Raw genomic sequence first — 14577 nt, 5'->3', positions numbered from 1 at the left:
TTTTTTTTGCGAGATATCGACTTGGCTTTGGCCTCAGTCGATAGATTTTCTTACGCTGATTACGATGGAGTTAGACTGATTGTTCTAAGTCTAATAGTTTGGTCGTAATCGCCGTTCAAAAAGTGAAAATTGTAAAAATTGTGAAACTTTAAACGCGTTTTTCTACGAAACTATAAGATTTAGAGCAAAAAGCTAAACACCGTTAAAAGTAGCTTGAAATTATCTATTTATTGGCGCAAACCGGAAGTCGCTCCGGGTTATGGVTCCGGGTACAGAGCCATTTTTAGTTTTTTCAAAAAAAAATTCATATCTCAAAAACTATGAGTCCTAGGTCAAAGCAGTTTGTACAGGCGTGTTTTCCGGTTAATTTTACATATAGTACTAGTTTTTCATAAGAATCAAAAAATGTTGATTTTTGGTCAAAATCGGATATAGTGCTTTTACTTTTAGCCTTATTCTTAACTTTATTACTCAATATCTCAAAAACTATGCATCGTAGAGTATTTTAACTTGTTGCATTGTGTTCAGCGCGTAATTTTACGTCTAGAAAACTATATTTTAAGCGGTTTTTTTAATACCGCTCACCTTCAAAAACTCAAAAAATATTTGACCCAATAACGTTTTATGCATTCTTTCCAGTCTTTAAGACCTCTAGAAATGTAAAATGGATCAATTTTAATGAGGTTTTTTTGATTTTTGTCGAGATTTTAGTAGATTTTTGTGCAAGTTCTAAAAACAAGTTATACAATAATATGAAAGAAAAAATGCCTTCTTGATCTGCGATCTGCGATTTTTTATGACTATAAGCAATCTTTTTTTTTAATCTTTGTTACAATTTATAAAATAATAAATAATGATACTTATCACTTTAGAAGTGCTCTAATTAGAACATTCTGTGTTAAAAAACTAAAACAAAATTGACAGAAATCAGCTGTTTATCTGACAAACGTCAATGTCAAGTTTGACAGATCACAGTAGTAAATTGCATATTTACAAAAAAATAACAATAAAACAAAGAAAAGGATTATGTGGGCTTTTTTACCTTATCCTGCTTTATTCAAAATCTTTCAGTACTTAAATTATAAAGATTTAGTGCGTGTAAGTGAAGTTTGTCATAACTGGTATGAGGTTAGTCGAGATGATTTTCTTTGGAAAGACTTGTTCTTTGAAAACTTTCTTGTCGATAAATCTGTACCGATAGTTTCTGGTAAAATAAGAAATTTTATACGCATTGTCATTAACTCATTTATTTCCAGGAAGAACTTGGTATGAGGAATTCAAGAGATTATTTGACAATGTTCCAGTGGTCCAAACAGAAACATTACAAGATCATCGACATCAAGTCCTTCATGTCAGCTTTTCACACAACGGCAAATATTTTGCTACATGCTCAAAAGATGGTTATGTTCTGGTAAAATTCAACTTTTAAACATATTTAATCATAATTGATTTGATTAAAGCTCTGGAACTCCACATATCCAGTGGAAATAAAATATTCAAGAGATATGAATAGTTTCTCCTGGAAATACACACAATATTCCCAATTTAACGAATCTGATACTCTACTTCTCGTGTCAGGAGTTCATTTTGGCACACCTCACAGTACTTCAGGTGAAATCGCAGTATTCAACTTACTCGGTAATAAAATTCTAAATCACGAAAATGTGTCAAATACATTTATTTTAGCTGGATTCGAGTTACAATGTCGAGTCGTAAACAAGCCATATGATATTTATGGCACTTGGTATAGTGACCAACATTTACTCTCAGGTGACTTACATTGGTTAGCACATTTAGTTAGTACATCCTCATTATGGCTAAATAAAGCATCACAAGAGGCTGAATCAGAGCATGTCCCCATCACTCATAACATGTTTCGGTTTTATAACAGAAATGCTAGCTCAATTAGAGCAATAATGATCGCCAACTGTCTTCCAAATTCGGAACATACAACTGAGACCAAAGAAACCGAAGTTGAAATCGGCCCATCTAAACATAAAAATAACACATTTGAACATGGAAACCCTGTAAGCCACAGGGACATAAATGCAGTCCCCTGCACACATAATTCTTCCGGTATTGATCTAAAAAGTCCTCAATTTTGAATAAACTTGCATGTTTTAGAAAGTGCTACCTCTTTTGATGCCAAGAAAGTAACAAGTGGCTCAGATCTGGGAAATCCGATTTGGTATAATTCAGATTATCGCAAAGTGGAATCTGAGAATATGCTAATTGATGACTCTGAGGAGGAAACAGATGATGACACTGGCAGAGATGATTGTGATGATGAAGGTTCTGAAGAAGATTCGGATCAGCTCACCCAAAATGATAAATATTTGATTTTTACCACGGGATTTAAAACATACACACCTCATCAGATAGGTACGCAAAAACACTAATTAAGACGTTAAACATTAATTCATTGCATCTAACAAAATCTTTTTTCGGCCTCCGGCTAAAATTTGGGTGTCTTTGGAAGAAAAACGAGGTTTTTATTTTTATATGAAAGTTTTTGTATTGGTAGCACTGAGTGACACTGAAATGTCAAGTCTGTTTTGTACTTACAAATTCTGTCCATTGCCACTTTTTATCCAAGATTCAAAGACAGCTTTCCACACAGCCAACAAATGACCTTTTGGTCATTTCTGCAAAAACAATTTGTTTCACATAACCTCAAACCGGTGAAAACTCATTCCTTCGGGCCTAAATCTCGTATTTCTACACCATTTCACTGCACACGACATTTTAACCGAATTTTATCTTGTCTGTCCATTTTCAACTAATGCAATTGAATTTTCTTTTCAAAAGTTTTAATTACTTTACAAATGTCATAAAATTATTTTAAATTTAAATCATTACACCGTGGAGTAAGTGCTACCAATAGAAGAAAAATAAATTCCCTAGCCAGAGAAAATTTAACAATAAATAAATTTGTTTTAATTGAAGAATGTTGTTGGCTGAAAAAGTTTTGTGTATCACACGGCCAGAAACTGTTTTGCAGGTGCGAGCACTTGAAAAATGACAGTTTTTGGCCTAGAATTACCGTGCGATCAAAAAAAGAATAAATTAGAGTAGGCATCCATTAAATTCTACCGTTGCTGAAAACTTACTCCTTCGGGCCTAAATCTCGTATTTCTACACAGTTTCACTGCACACAACATTTTAAACAAATTTTATCTTGTGTATCCATTTTCAACTAATGCAATTGAATTTTCTTTTCAAAAGTTTTAATTACAAATGTCATAAAATTATTTTAAATTTAAATCATAACACCGTGGAGTAAATGCTACCAATAGAAGAAAAATAAATTCCTTAGTCGGAGAAAATTTAACAATAAATAAATTTGTTTTAATTGAAAAATGTTGTTGACCGAAAGTGTGTATACACGGCCAGAAACTGTTTTGCAGGTGCGAGCACTTGAAAAATGACAGTTTCTGGCCTAGTAATACCGTGCGATCAAAAAAAAATAAATTAGAGTAGGCGTCGATTAAATTCTACAGTTGGCAACACATTGGCTGGTACAGTTGGAGACAAAATACTTTGGTCGTTACTTTTCTGACACTTTAATGTACAGTGGCGGTCATTGAAAAGTAATACACGGGATTTTGACACATCCTTTCAAAATTTAAAAAATTGCATAATGTAATTTTTTCGTCGTGTCACTGAAAACGTCACTTTTGACAAATCAGTGGTGGACGCCGTCAGGAAAATTTAAAAATGCCGCAATTGTTTTATTAAGGGACAATGTCCCTATACGAGTCATCGCAGGAGAAATAAATGCAACGCCAAAATTTTTTTATTTGTCAAGTGTATTACATTTCAATGGCTGCGACTGTAATTCAAGCTTTAACGTTAAAATGAATAACGATTTCAAATTAATGACAGATATTATATTTTCCTATCAAAATTATGTACATACAACTTGTCAACTGTGATTGACAGTAGCTAAAAATAAGGTTAACAGTCTTAAAGCATGCTTTACATTTTAATGTCACTCAAGTGACATTGACGACCAAAGTATTTTGTCTCCAAATGTACTCTGGGCGGGAAATTTTTTACACAATCTGAAAGTGAAAATGACCATTCACCGTTTTCGTCTTGCAAAGCAATAAAAATTTTCTGCTCTAAAGTGAACATTATTTCACTCAAAAGGAATAAAACGCAAACTTGTCAAAGTGTCCGCTGACATTTGATGTCAAAAATCAGGATTGCCATCTGCAGGACTTCAATCATTTATTTTATAATAATCGCACGGTACAAATTAATAATTATTCTGAATTCTGATAAACTTTTTTAGGTTTTAAGCGGATAAAACCTTTCGCTTTTCCTAAACGTTTGGACCCCGGCCCATCGTTAAAAGAGCGCATAATTCTCCGTGAACGCAAAAGGGAGCTTTTGAAGTCGGGTTCGCCCCCACCGGAACCAAACTGGCTGGATTTTGATTCAGTGGCGGATAAATTTGACAAAGTCGACCATGTGATCGATTTACATGGTCATATCGTCGGAATGGGGCTCAGTCCTGACCACAGATACCTCTACGTCAACAGTAGGTCGTGGCCTGAAGGCTACAAAATATCGAATCCTTTGGATCCACCACCAATCGCACAAGAGATCGACATCCATGTGATCGATTTAGTGACTCTGAAACAAGTTGGTACTATGCTACGAGCACACAAGGCGTACACTTCAAATAGCGAATGTTTTTTTATATTTTTGGATGTTTGTAATCAGTACGTGGCTAGGTGAGAAGCATTTTGAAATTATTTCAGGTTTTCATGAGAATGTTTTCAGTGGTGCTGAAGATAAGCATGGGTATTTGTGGGATCGACACTACGGCATGTGTTTAGTTAAATTCCCTCATTATGATGTGGTTAATTCCGTAGCATTTAATCCCAAAGACCCCGAAATGTTGGTAACCACATCAGATGATCACATAATTAAGGTGTGGAGGTCTAGGGCAAAAGTTCGAGAACTGAAATTAAGTGAAACGCAGTTTCCTAAAGGTGTTGAGTTTAGGCGAAGTCGAACGAAAGATAAGTTGAAACGGCAATAAATGTGTCTTCATGTAAACATAAATTCAGTGTTTTGAGTGTAACATAATTGTATTTTATAACTTCTTAGTTATCCGTCCAAATATGAAGGAGTGTTTTTATGACTAACAACCTTGAATATACCAATAAGAAAAAGAATAAATAATGTCTTAGTAATTTTTCATAATAAATTATTCGTTATGATTTAGCAGACTTTCATCAGAGGACTTAAATGTGGAAGGATCATCTTGAGGAGGGTGCTTTTTCTTCTTTTTTTCCACGTGACCTTTACAGTGTTCACACTCATCATCAGACTCTTCTTCTGAACTGCTTTCATCAAAATTCCTCGGTTTTTTGTATATACAACAACCTAAAAAGGAACAACAAATTTTATAAAATAACACTTAAATACATACATTTAGATTTCTTTTTATCCATATGCTCGTTGTCCACTGTTTCAGTTGTCCAGTCTACTTTTTTATCACTTTTGGGTTTCGTTAACCTCAGTTTAAGTGTAGGCACTTCATGATCCTGCAAAACCGTTGACAAAGATGTTAAAAAAAATTAAATATGATGGCCACTCAATGTCATGATAAATCCTTCGCTCGATTGCAACTTAGCCAATATACCAAATAAAAATTAATGAAAAATTTTCTTATTCGGAAATGTTTCTGTAATTCTCATTTTTTAAACAAAATCCAAAAAATTAAATAAATGGACGTTTATCTAAAGAAAAAATCACCTTTGACTTTACAAAATCACAGTCGTTTTGGTGATGAGGATAAATTTAAACGAAAAATAAAGTTACAAAAACAAAAAAGATTTATTACAATTTAAAAATGGCGTGTAACAAATCATAAATTAGTTTAACCTTCTTATTATTTACGGGTTTGTACTGTTAACATGTTAGATGTCACAAATTAGCCACAAAATATTGCTTCAATGGAAAACTTAAGAGTTTATTAAAATGTTCTAAAAAAATTAAAATTCTACAGAAACCACATAAAAATCCAAAAATGCAGACTACTTTAAACACACTATAATAAAATGACAGCAAAATGATAACAATATAAGCCTTGTATAAAGTTTGAACTCTTATTTCCCCAATTTCAAAATTAATGACGAAAATATAAAGATACAAAAACACTAATAGTTTGACGGCGAGTCATTTGATATGAGTAACACTAATAGTTTTGATAAGTGAATTAGTAAGGAAACCATGATCACATTATTTTTTCTATATGATAATACATTGCTTTTATCACATTTGTTTACACAACATTACCAGTCCCCCATTTTAAAATTATTCCACAACGCTAGTGTACAAACTTGGAATACATTAATTAATAAATATCCACATAAGCAGTCTTAGTGATCGCAATTAATAGGGTGTTCTCCCGATTGTTTCTTTTTCTTCTTCTTTTCCACATGTCCTTTACAGTGTTCACACTCATCGTCTGAATCTTCTTCTGAACTGCTCTCATCAAAATTCCTAGGTTTCTCATAAATGCAACAACCTGATTAAAAGAAAAATTAAAATCTCATAATACAGATAAAAAATTACTTACATTTTGATTTCTTTTTATTCAAATGTTCATTATCCACGGTCTCATTTGTCCACTTAACTTTTTTGTCGTTTTTGGGTTTTTTTAACTTTAACTTGAGAGTTGGTAATTCATTATCCTGTAAATAAGTAGTAAACTAAATACAGTAGAACCCCTCTATAACGAGAAATCAGGGGGCTCGTTATAACCGATTTTCGCTATAAACAGTCATGGATAATAATTTATTTTATTAAATACAAATATTAAAGAAGTTTAAAATTAATATTTAAGAGAAAAATCTGTAATTTTTGTTTGTTTTTTTGTAATGAAGCATTTTTATCTTATCAATTGCACTTTCTAATTGTACTGTAAAAGACATCCTGGTTAGGTGGAAGCACCCAATAACAAAAAATTTCATCTCTAGAGAATCCCCAAATTTTTCTGCAAATTGTTCTTTTTCTTTTAACTTGTAACACATTATTAACTCACCTTAATTTATATTTTTGAGCAGTTTTGCTCATTAATGGTAATGTTTTAATAATACAGACATTATTCTTGTAGAGTTTACCACTTTTTTTTTTATTTACAATCAATGAACTTAAAATTATTATAATTTATTAATTAGTTTGAAATACCTACATTTTTATGATAGTTATTTTAACTCAAAAAAATTGAATTGTTTTTTGAGAATATACACATAATGCATACTGGTTATAAATAAAAAGAGGAAAAAAACAAAACAAAAAAAATTCTTTCATTGGGATTAGAATTTCGATCCTTCGGTTTATAAGCAAATATTTTCCTATTTCGACTAGTAGACTTCGTGACGTCATTGAGCATTTCCAGCCTATTTAGGTAACATTTTTTGCATTTTTACAAACTGTATTTCTTCTTATTCATAGTTTTTTGAGATATGAGTGGTATGTCCCGAAGTTGTGGCGATTTACAACAATAACATGAACTTTGTTGATAAATTTGGCACAGGTAAAAAGTATGTAAGGAAAATCGGGCATTTTGTCAACATGATAAATCTTCATCAAAGTTCTCAAACAAGGTTAGAAAAACCTAAAGACTAATTTACACTTTTAGTCTGTCATGGAAATTGGTTGGACAAAATTCACTGTCCGTCACTTACTCAATTGAAAAAGTCATAAATGGTGGCACTAAATTTCAATGATACTCTTTGTTAAGGCAAACAGAAAAACTGCTTTCAAGCATATTATTACAAAAAATAATAACTTTTGTTAGCTATCGTACGAATTATTTAGTTTGCTTTTGTTTTTATTATTTGTTGTTATTTTTCTTTGTTCATTATAATACTATTTTATTTTCTTAATTTATTTTTTTAAATGCCTATTATGTCACTAAATAAGTAATAGACAATGACTACTTCATATTAAGAATGCTTTGAAATTACCAAAAATGTACGAGATTTTACGAGGGGTTCATGAAGTTAATGAGATTAGGTGTCGGAGAAAGTAAAAAATCTTAAATCTAAAATAATGGGTTGAAAAACCGTTGAAAAACTGTCGTTAGTGCTATTTTAATACCTATTTTTTAAAACAACTTGAAAAATGATTATTTTTAAAATCCAGTAAAGTACGGTATTTTAAATACATTAAAGTGTGTACCTGAAAGAGTTAAAATTGTTGCTAATGTAGAATTGACTAAATTTTTTTCTTTACAAATTACAGCTTGTTTTTACCACTTTCAAACTCTATTATTATTGATTTTTTCTTTTCGAGCACGACAAAAAAATTCTGGTACACAATACGTAATAGAGACTCGCAGGATTTTTATTTCTTCAAGAAACTCTCGTTATAACCGATCTGTTTCCGAAATTTCTCAGAATTTCTTTTGGATAAAATAAAAGTTTTGTTATATCCACCCCAATTCCAAAAAAAATCGCTATAGAGGAATTTACGATTTTCGTTATAGAGGAGTTCCACTGTAATATACATTGTGCGAAATATGATTTATTATAAAAGTAAATACATGCAAAAATAGCAACATTAATAAACAGGCAAGTGAGTTTTTCATTGTATAATATTTTCCTTTTTCAGATCATTAATTTGTTTTGTTGAATATTTTAAAATTGTTTCGAGGACATCTTTAGTGTGTTGACCTAAAGTAGGTGGCGGAGATCTCACACTATTTCCTCCATCACTATACTTGACTGGTGGTCCAACAACTCTTACAGTACCAGCAACAGGATGCTCCAAATTTTGAACCAATCCAATTTCTTTCACATGAGGGTCATCGAAAGTTTCTTTTAACGAATTAACAGGCCCTGATGGAAATGAACCACCTTCAAAAATTTCACTCCATTCTTTTTTGGTTTTTGTGACTATAATTGAACGCAATGTATTGATCAATTCAATCCTGTGCTTGACTCGAAGCTGATTGGTTTTAAACTTCTCATTTTCGGCCAAATCTGGTCTTTTTAATTTTCCACACAAGTCTTGGAATTGCAAATCGGATCCAGTTCCAATGGTATAATAGCCATCTTTGGTAGGAAATGCTTCGTATGGGACTATACTTTCATGGGCGGTGCCCCAGCGACTGGCTTCTTTCCCCGTGTTTAAATAATTTGATCCAATGTTGATTAATGAAGCGATTTGAGTTGAAAGTAGATTACAGTCGATTTTTTGTCCCTTTCCGGTTTTGGTGCGTTGAAAAAGCCCCGCCATGATAGCCCCATGTGCATACAGCCCTGTTGATAAGTCAGTCATGGCAACGCCGGCCTTGCAAGGCTCGCCCCCTTGAGGCCCGGTGATATGAAGAAAGCCCCCCATTGAGGCCGCAATGACGTCATATCCAGGTTTGTTCCTGTAAGGGCCATCAGGCCCAAACCCACTTATCGAACAGTAAATTAAATGGGGGGCAATGCCCTTGAAATGTTCATAACCTAGCCCCATTTCGTCTAGTTTTCCAGGAACGTAATTTTCCACCAACACATCCGATTTCTCGGCCAATTTGTACAAAATATCGCGCCCTTTTTGCGATTTGAGGTCAACACAGACACTTTTCTTGTTGCGATTGAGACACACGAAATACGCCGTTTCCGTGGTGGTGTTGATGAAGGGTGGGCCCCATTTGCGGGCCTCGTCGCCGCTCCCAGGTCGCTCGATTTTGATCACTTCGGCCCCCAGGTCGCCCAAAATCATGGTGCAGTACGGTCCTGCCACTATTCGAGTTAAATCGAGAACTCTCACGCCTTCCAGCGGGTAATTACGGTCACATTGCGAGTGTATTGATTTGAACGCGCTGTTTGCTATTTTTAAAGGTGTGATTTTGACATGAGGAATGGATTTATACACAGTGGCCAACATTTTCAACTACAACTACTCAAAATGCTTATCAATTACGTAATGTTTACCTGTTCATCGGGCTCGACGGTTTCTACGACTGTCACAGTGGAGGCAGTCGGTTCTTGCATCGCTTGAGAAGGAGATGGATCCGTCATTTTTGCGGAACTAATCGAACGCAAGTATGTTTACAACATTTTTATGACCAGACACTGTAATCATTCTATTACTGCTTGTGATTTTCGCGCAACTGGCTGTGATAAGATAAATATGCCGGATTAGAGTTTGACAAGTTTGAACGTTTGACATTTATCTGACATCTCCATTTCAATGCGTAAATGTTGGTAGCTGAAAGAGTGCTGTATTACCGACATCATAAAGCGCGTGATTTAAATTTTCAATAAGGTGATTTGCGATTTACATTACATATTCATCATTTTTAGGCTACTCAAGAATTATAGAATAGTTTCTTAATGTTATAACAACTTTAGATTTTATTTTTTGATTAAATAAATTAAAATTTGCTTTATTTTTAATAATTGTGGATCATTGAATAAACTACTTCAAGTCAAAACATTAAACTTACTTTACCAGCTTTTGCTAAACACAATTGAAGGGGTGAGTGGATAAAGGCGTCATGTGCATTAACCTATATTTGGAGTTATAAGCATTTTAATATAATTTGCTACTACTTTTTTCCAATTTGTTTTTAATAAAAAAATCACATCATATATAAAGACCTATGTGAATATTGTTTCCTTGTTATAAGAAAACTTAGGTAATTATATTTTTTATACATTTTTTAACGGTCAAATGTACATGACCCCTTCATCCACTATAATGCATTAGTTTATATTATTAAAAAATTGATAAAAGTGTTATGTACCAAAAAACAAGCTTTATTTTCTAATATAAACTTTGTGATAACTATTGCTTTATAAAAATATTTCAAGTTTAACGAAACATTTATAAATGAAATTCTAACGACACAATATAAAAAAAGTCCACTTTATTCTGTCCCGAAAATTAACATTCTCATTTAAAAGATTTTTTTTCTTGTTTACTGGGTGTAATTTTGAAGCTAGTTCATCGACTTTTCGAAAACGGTTTCCCATATTAACACCATATTTTTCAATAAAAGACGGAATTATCTCTAAAAGTTTAGACAAAAATATACCGAAAAGTCACTAAATTAAGTGAAAAATAATGAATTTTGCTTGTTTACATCTCGTTTTTTTTTGTAAGATTTTGTTAAAACATATTGAAAAATTACCAAATTGGGTTGAAAATGACCTTTTTTAAGATTTTTTGGGCGTTTTAGCACGTATTTCAATTAAAAATTTACTAAATTATTTCGCCACAAATCGCTAATTTATTCAAAAAAGGTGTTATTTTTACTTTTTTTAGATTGTGCTAAATATTTTTTTTTTTAAATAATACCATTTTTTCGTTTTAGGACGTTTTTTAGTCAGAATCGCAATTATTTTTGCTTTTTTGGAGAGTTTAAGCATGTTTTTGAGCCGAAAAATCATCTGATTGCTTTTCCAAACGTTTTAGCAGATTTTTCAATCAAAAGCACAAAACTGCGGCAAAAATAAGCCAAAAAATTACATAATTAATTCAAAAACGATGTTATTTTTGCTTTTTTCAAACATTTAGTTACGTTTTTAAGTCTAAAACCAAGTTTTTCTTTAATTCTTGCAAAAAAACATACCAAAAAATTAATACATATACCAGACTAAATAAAAAACGACATAATTTATGCTCTTTTCGAGCGTTTTAAAACATTTTTCAGTAAAAAACGCAATTATTTCGCAAAATTTTGTCAATAATACGTCGGACAGTAATTGAATTAAGTAAAAATAGTGTTATTTGTGTTTTTTTTTTTATTTATTTAAACATATTTTAACACCTTTATCCACTGTTTATTCAACAATCCAAGTTGTATATAACGCCTTTAGCATTTGGTAATTTTATTCCTAATAGATTCATAACGACACAATTTTTTTTTAATAAAAGAATATTGCGAAAAAAAAATACTAGTTCTCAAGAAAAAAATGTTATATATCACCTTTATCCACTCACCCCTTCAATTATTCTAGTTTAAAACTCAGTATTCATTTATTTTCAACTTTTTTTTATAAATCTAGATTTAGTTAATAGCTAAAAAAGTACAAATTTTGGACCTTTATTTTATGACTTACCGATGCTTTTCGTTCTGAAAAGTCGAAAACTGAATTTTAAAAGTTCTAATATTCACTAATTAAATGTTTTTGAGTTTTCGCATTTTGTCATCTTGCCATTTTTTAATGTGACAGTGATGTGACATTTAGTAATTACACAAACGAAGAGTCGTGGTTTCATTTTTCGAAATTTTCGGAAATATTTACCTACAAAATGTATGTATTACACTTATTTTTCTTGCGATTTGATGCTTTTATTCTTAAAACTCGCGTTGATTTGAGTAATGATAATCCGTACTTTTTCAAAACTCATAGAAATAGAGCTTTTCTCAGATATACATTTTTAAATTAATAAGTACTACATTTATAATTACATACATAATTGGTTATTTTTTGTTAGTTTACGTAGTATAATTAACAATTTTTGAAATATGACTATGAATATGGGTTATTAAATTACGTATACCATTTACGGCAATAAACATAATCTACACTTTTTGTTTGCTTTAAAAATCAGATTTTTTGTGATTTTTTTAAACTAAGAATAAGAAAACTAAAATAATAAAAGATCATTTTATAGCTCATTTTTGAGGTTCAAATATTGCCTCATATTTTTGAATAAATTGCGCCAGGAACATGGAAAAAATGTCAAAAAATTCTATCTATAAAAATTTCGAAGTTATGAGATTTTGCACTTTTACTTAATTATTTCTGTTGGTAAAATAATTTTTCAAGTTTTTTTGCTCCAGGCTATTAGAAGAGGAAACAAGGAAGCTCTATCCTAAATCGTAACTCTGTTTAATGTTATTTGTGGCTTTTATTGGCAAAATTTTTGTATTTTTACTAAATAATTGTAAAAAACATTCACAACATCATCAGTATCATTAAATCGATACATCCTGCATATTGCCTATATTGGAAATACATACTTACAGTGATAGTATTTAAATAAGACTTAACTTTAAAAGCGCTAATTTAGTTTTATGACTATTTTGTAATCACTAATTCGTTTTTGTTGCCTGTTTTTTTTTTAAATTAAATTATATTGTTACTGAATCATGAAATGATCATTAAAATCACAAAGATTTATATGTATGTGTAAAAAGCAATGTGTTAACAATGGAAAATAATAAAGATAAAAAAGTTATGAGGTCAATAAATTAATGTTTTTTTATAAAATTGTTACCGAAAAGTTATAGCGAAATTGTTGAGAAATATCAAATTTAATTATTTCTTTATAAAACCAGAAAGTCAGGGAAAGCTTTGACTAGTGCATGTAGAAGTTTTTCAAGTGTATTTTTTTTTGTTTTTAAATCAATATGCAGTTCAATTATCTAGACTTAATGTAAAGAAAACTAGTCCTTATAATGGTTATTATTACATTCACTTTTTTGCTTACTTTTCGAAACGTTTTCACCACTTTGAGACAACACATCATCATCTTATGGTATGTATGTACAACGTATATACTTACACCACGTTTTTTTTTTTATAATAAGTACCTAATTATAAAACCTGTTATGTTACGTAAAAACTTTATTTTAGTCTTAATATTTTTCGTTCAACTGCTAACAATTTTATGATTAAAAAACTTACTTTTATGCTTCCTGATTTGAGACTCGTCAAGAAACAAATTTTGAGAATTTTAAGTACTTTTTTTCAAAACTTTTTCCAGTTTTTGACAAATTTTAAAAATATCTACTATAGGGTATTACGTCTGCTGACTTTATTACATAAAATGTTTTTAAAAGCACGTATATTAAAAGAGTCTGAAAAAACACTAGAATTATCATGCAATTCAAAAATCGATTTTCTGCAAAGTACTCAACTTCAAGAGATAAAATTTATGACGTCAACACATAATTAATGATATAGTGAATAGTGAATTGATTATAATACTTCGTGTGTAGAAGGTAGGGATCCATGAAACATTTTTTCTATACCACACAATTTGATATTTTTTATCAAAAGGTTTTTGAACAATAAAAAAATCCAGACTTTCATCATTATAACCGCAATTTTTTTTTAATGTCAGTGTTTTAGTTACCGGTTTTTTAAACATACACTCAGTATGTTTCCTATCATGTTCATAACACGTGTTTTAAAACTAATTTATTAGGACATTGAAGCAAGAGTTAAATTGTATTTTATAAAGGACAATTGAAGAAAAATACTAATTTATTTCAGGGCTACGTTTCGATAACGGCCGTTATCATCCACGAAATAACACAAATATCAACCCTTAAGGACACAAAATCGAATCAAAATGTATTTTATAAAGTTCCTATCAATGTTTTTCAACAAAACTGAAATTAAATGAGATTATTACATAACTCAATAATTTTTTACATGATGATTAATGAGCAATATGAATATTGAAAATAAAAGTTTTCTTAAAAATGGTAAGGTAAGATATTTGGAACACGGAAAAAATGTTAAAAAAATTCTATCTATAAAAATTTCGAAGTTACGAGAGTTTAAATTTTGCAATTTGACTTTATTTCTGTTAAAA

The 14577-nt window shown here is 31.0% G+C and overlaps 4 protein-coding genes across 6 annotated transcripts in view; 2 read left to right on the top strand and 2 right to left on the bottom strand.

The window, feature by feature from the left end:
* The first annotated feature begins 960 nt into the window (after nt 1-960).
* Nucleotides 961-5193, top strand: LOC123013894 (F-box/WD repeat-containing protein 5). Its single transcript, XM_044412747.1, has 7 exons — nt 961-1207; nt 1257-1411; nt 1461-1638; nt 1687-2076; nt 2125-2382; nt 4298-4742; nt 4792-5193. The coding sequence occupies exons 1-7, from the start codon at nt 1027-1029 to the stop codon at nt 5051-5053; spliced, it is 1869 nt and encodes a 622-aa protein (XP_044268682.1). The 5' UTR covers nt 961-1026; the 3' UTR covers nt 5054-5193.
* Nucleotides 5084-10223, bottom strand: LOC123013897 (E3 ubiquitin-protein ligase PPP1R11-like). Of its 2 annotated transcripts, none has more exons than XM_044412755.1 (3): nt 9954-10223; nt 5447-5561; nt 5084-5400 (listed from the first exon to the last, which is right to left on the bottom strand). In XM_044412755.1, the coding sequence occupies exons 1-3, from the start codon at nt 10038-10040 to the stop codon at nt 5222-5224; spliced, it is 381 nt and encodes a 126-aa protein (XP_044268690.1). In that variant the 5' UTR covers nt 10041-10223; the 3' UTR covers nt 5084-5221. The 2 variants fall into 2 exon arrangements, with proteins under 2 accessions (XP_044268690.1, XP_044268691.1); XM_044412756.1 differs by lacking the exons at nt 5084-5400; nt 5447-5561 and adding exons at nt 5830-6547; nt 6599-6713 and having other exon boundaries at nt 9954-10215.
* On the bottom strand, nt 6722-9947 carry LOC123013896 (succinate--hydroxymethylglutarate CoA-transferase). The gene has a single exon (XM_044412754.1). The coding sequence runs from the start codon at nt 9904-9906 to the stop codon at nt 8611-8613; it is 1296 nt and encodes a 431-aa protein (XP_044268689.1). The 5' UTR covers nt 9907-9947; the 3' UTR covers nt 6722-8610.
* LOC123013895 (sodium-coupled monocarboxylate transporter 1) overlaps nt 9795-14577 on the top strand; it is an 11898-nt gene continuing 7115 nt past the window's right edge. The window contains exon 1 of one of the 2 annotated variants that reach the window (XM_044412748.1): nt 9795-10064. The gene's annotated coding sequence lies outside the window, so the exon portion shown is untranslated. Of the gene's footprint in view, nt 10065-12263; nt 12282-14577 lie in introns of those variants that run through there. The other variant, XM_044412753.1, reaches the window with a different exon arrangement.

Source organism: Tribolium madens, unplaced genomic scaffold (genome assembly GCF_015345945.1).
Source record: "Tribolium madens isolate multiple individuals breed KSU strain unplaced genomic scaffold, Tmad_KSU_1.1 Scaffold_96;HRSCAF=242;Tcas5.2_LG5, whole genome shotgun sequence".
In the NCBI taxonomy this organism is placed as follows: Eukaryota; Metazoa; Arthropoda; class Insecta; order Coleoptera; family Tenebrionidae; genus Tribolium; species Tribolium madens.
The sequence above is the reverse complement of the archived record's forward strand: the minus strand, read 5'-3'. Positions and strand labels throughout refer to the sequence as shown.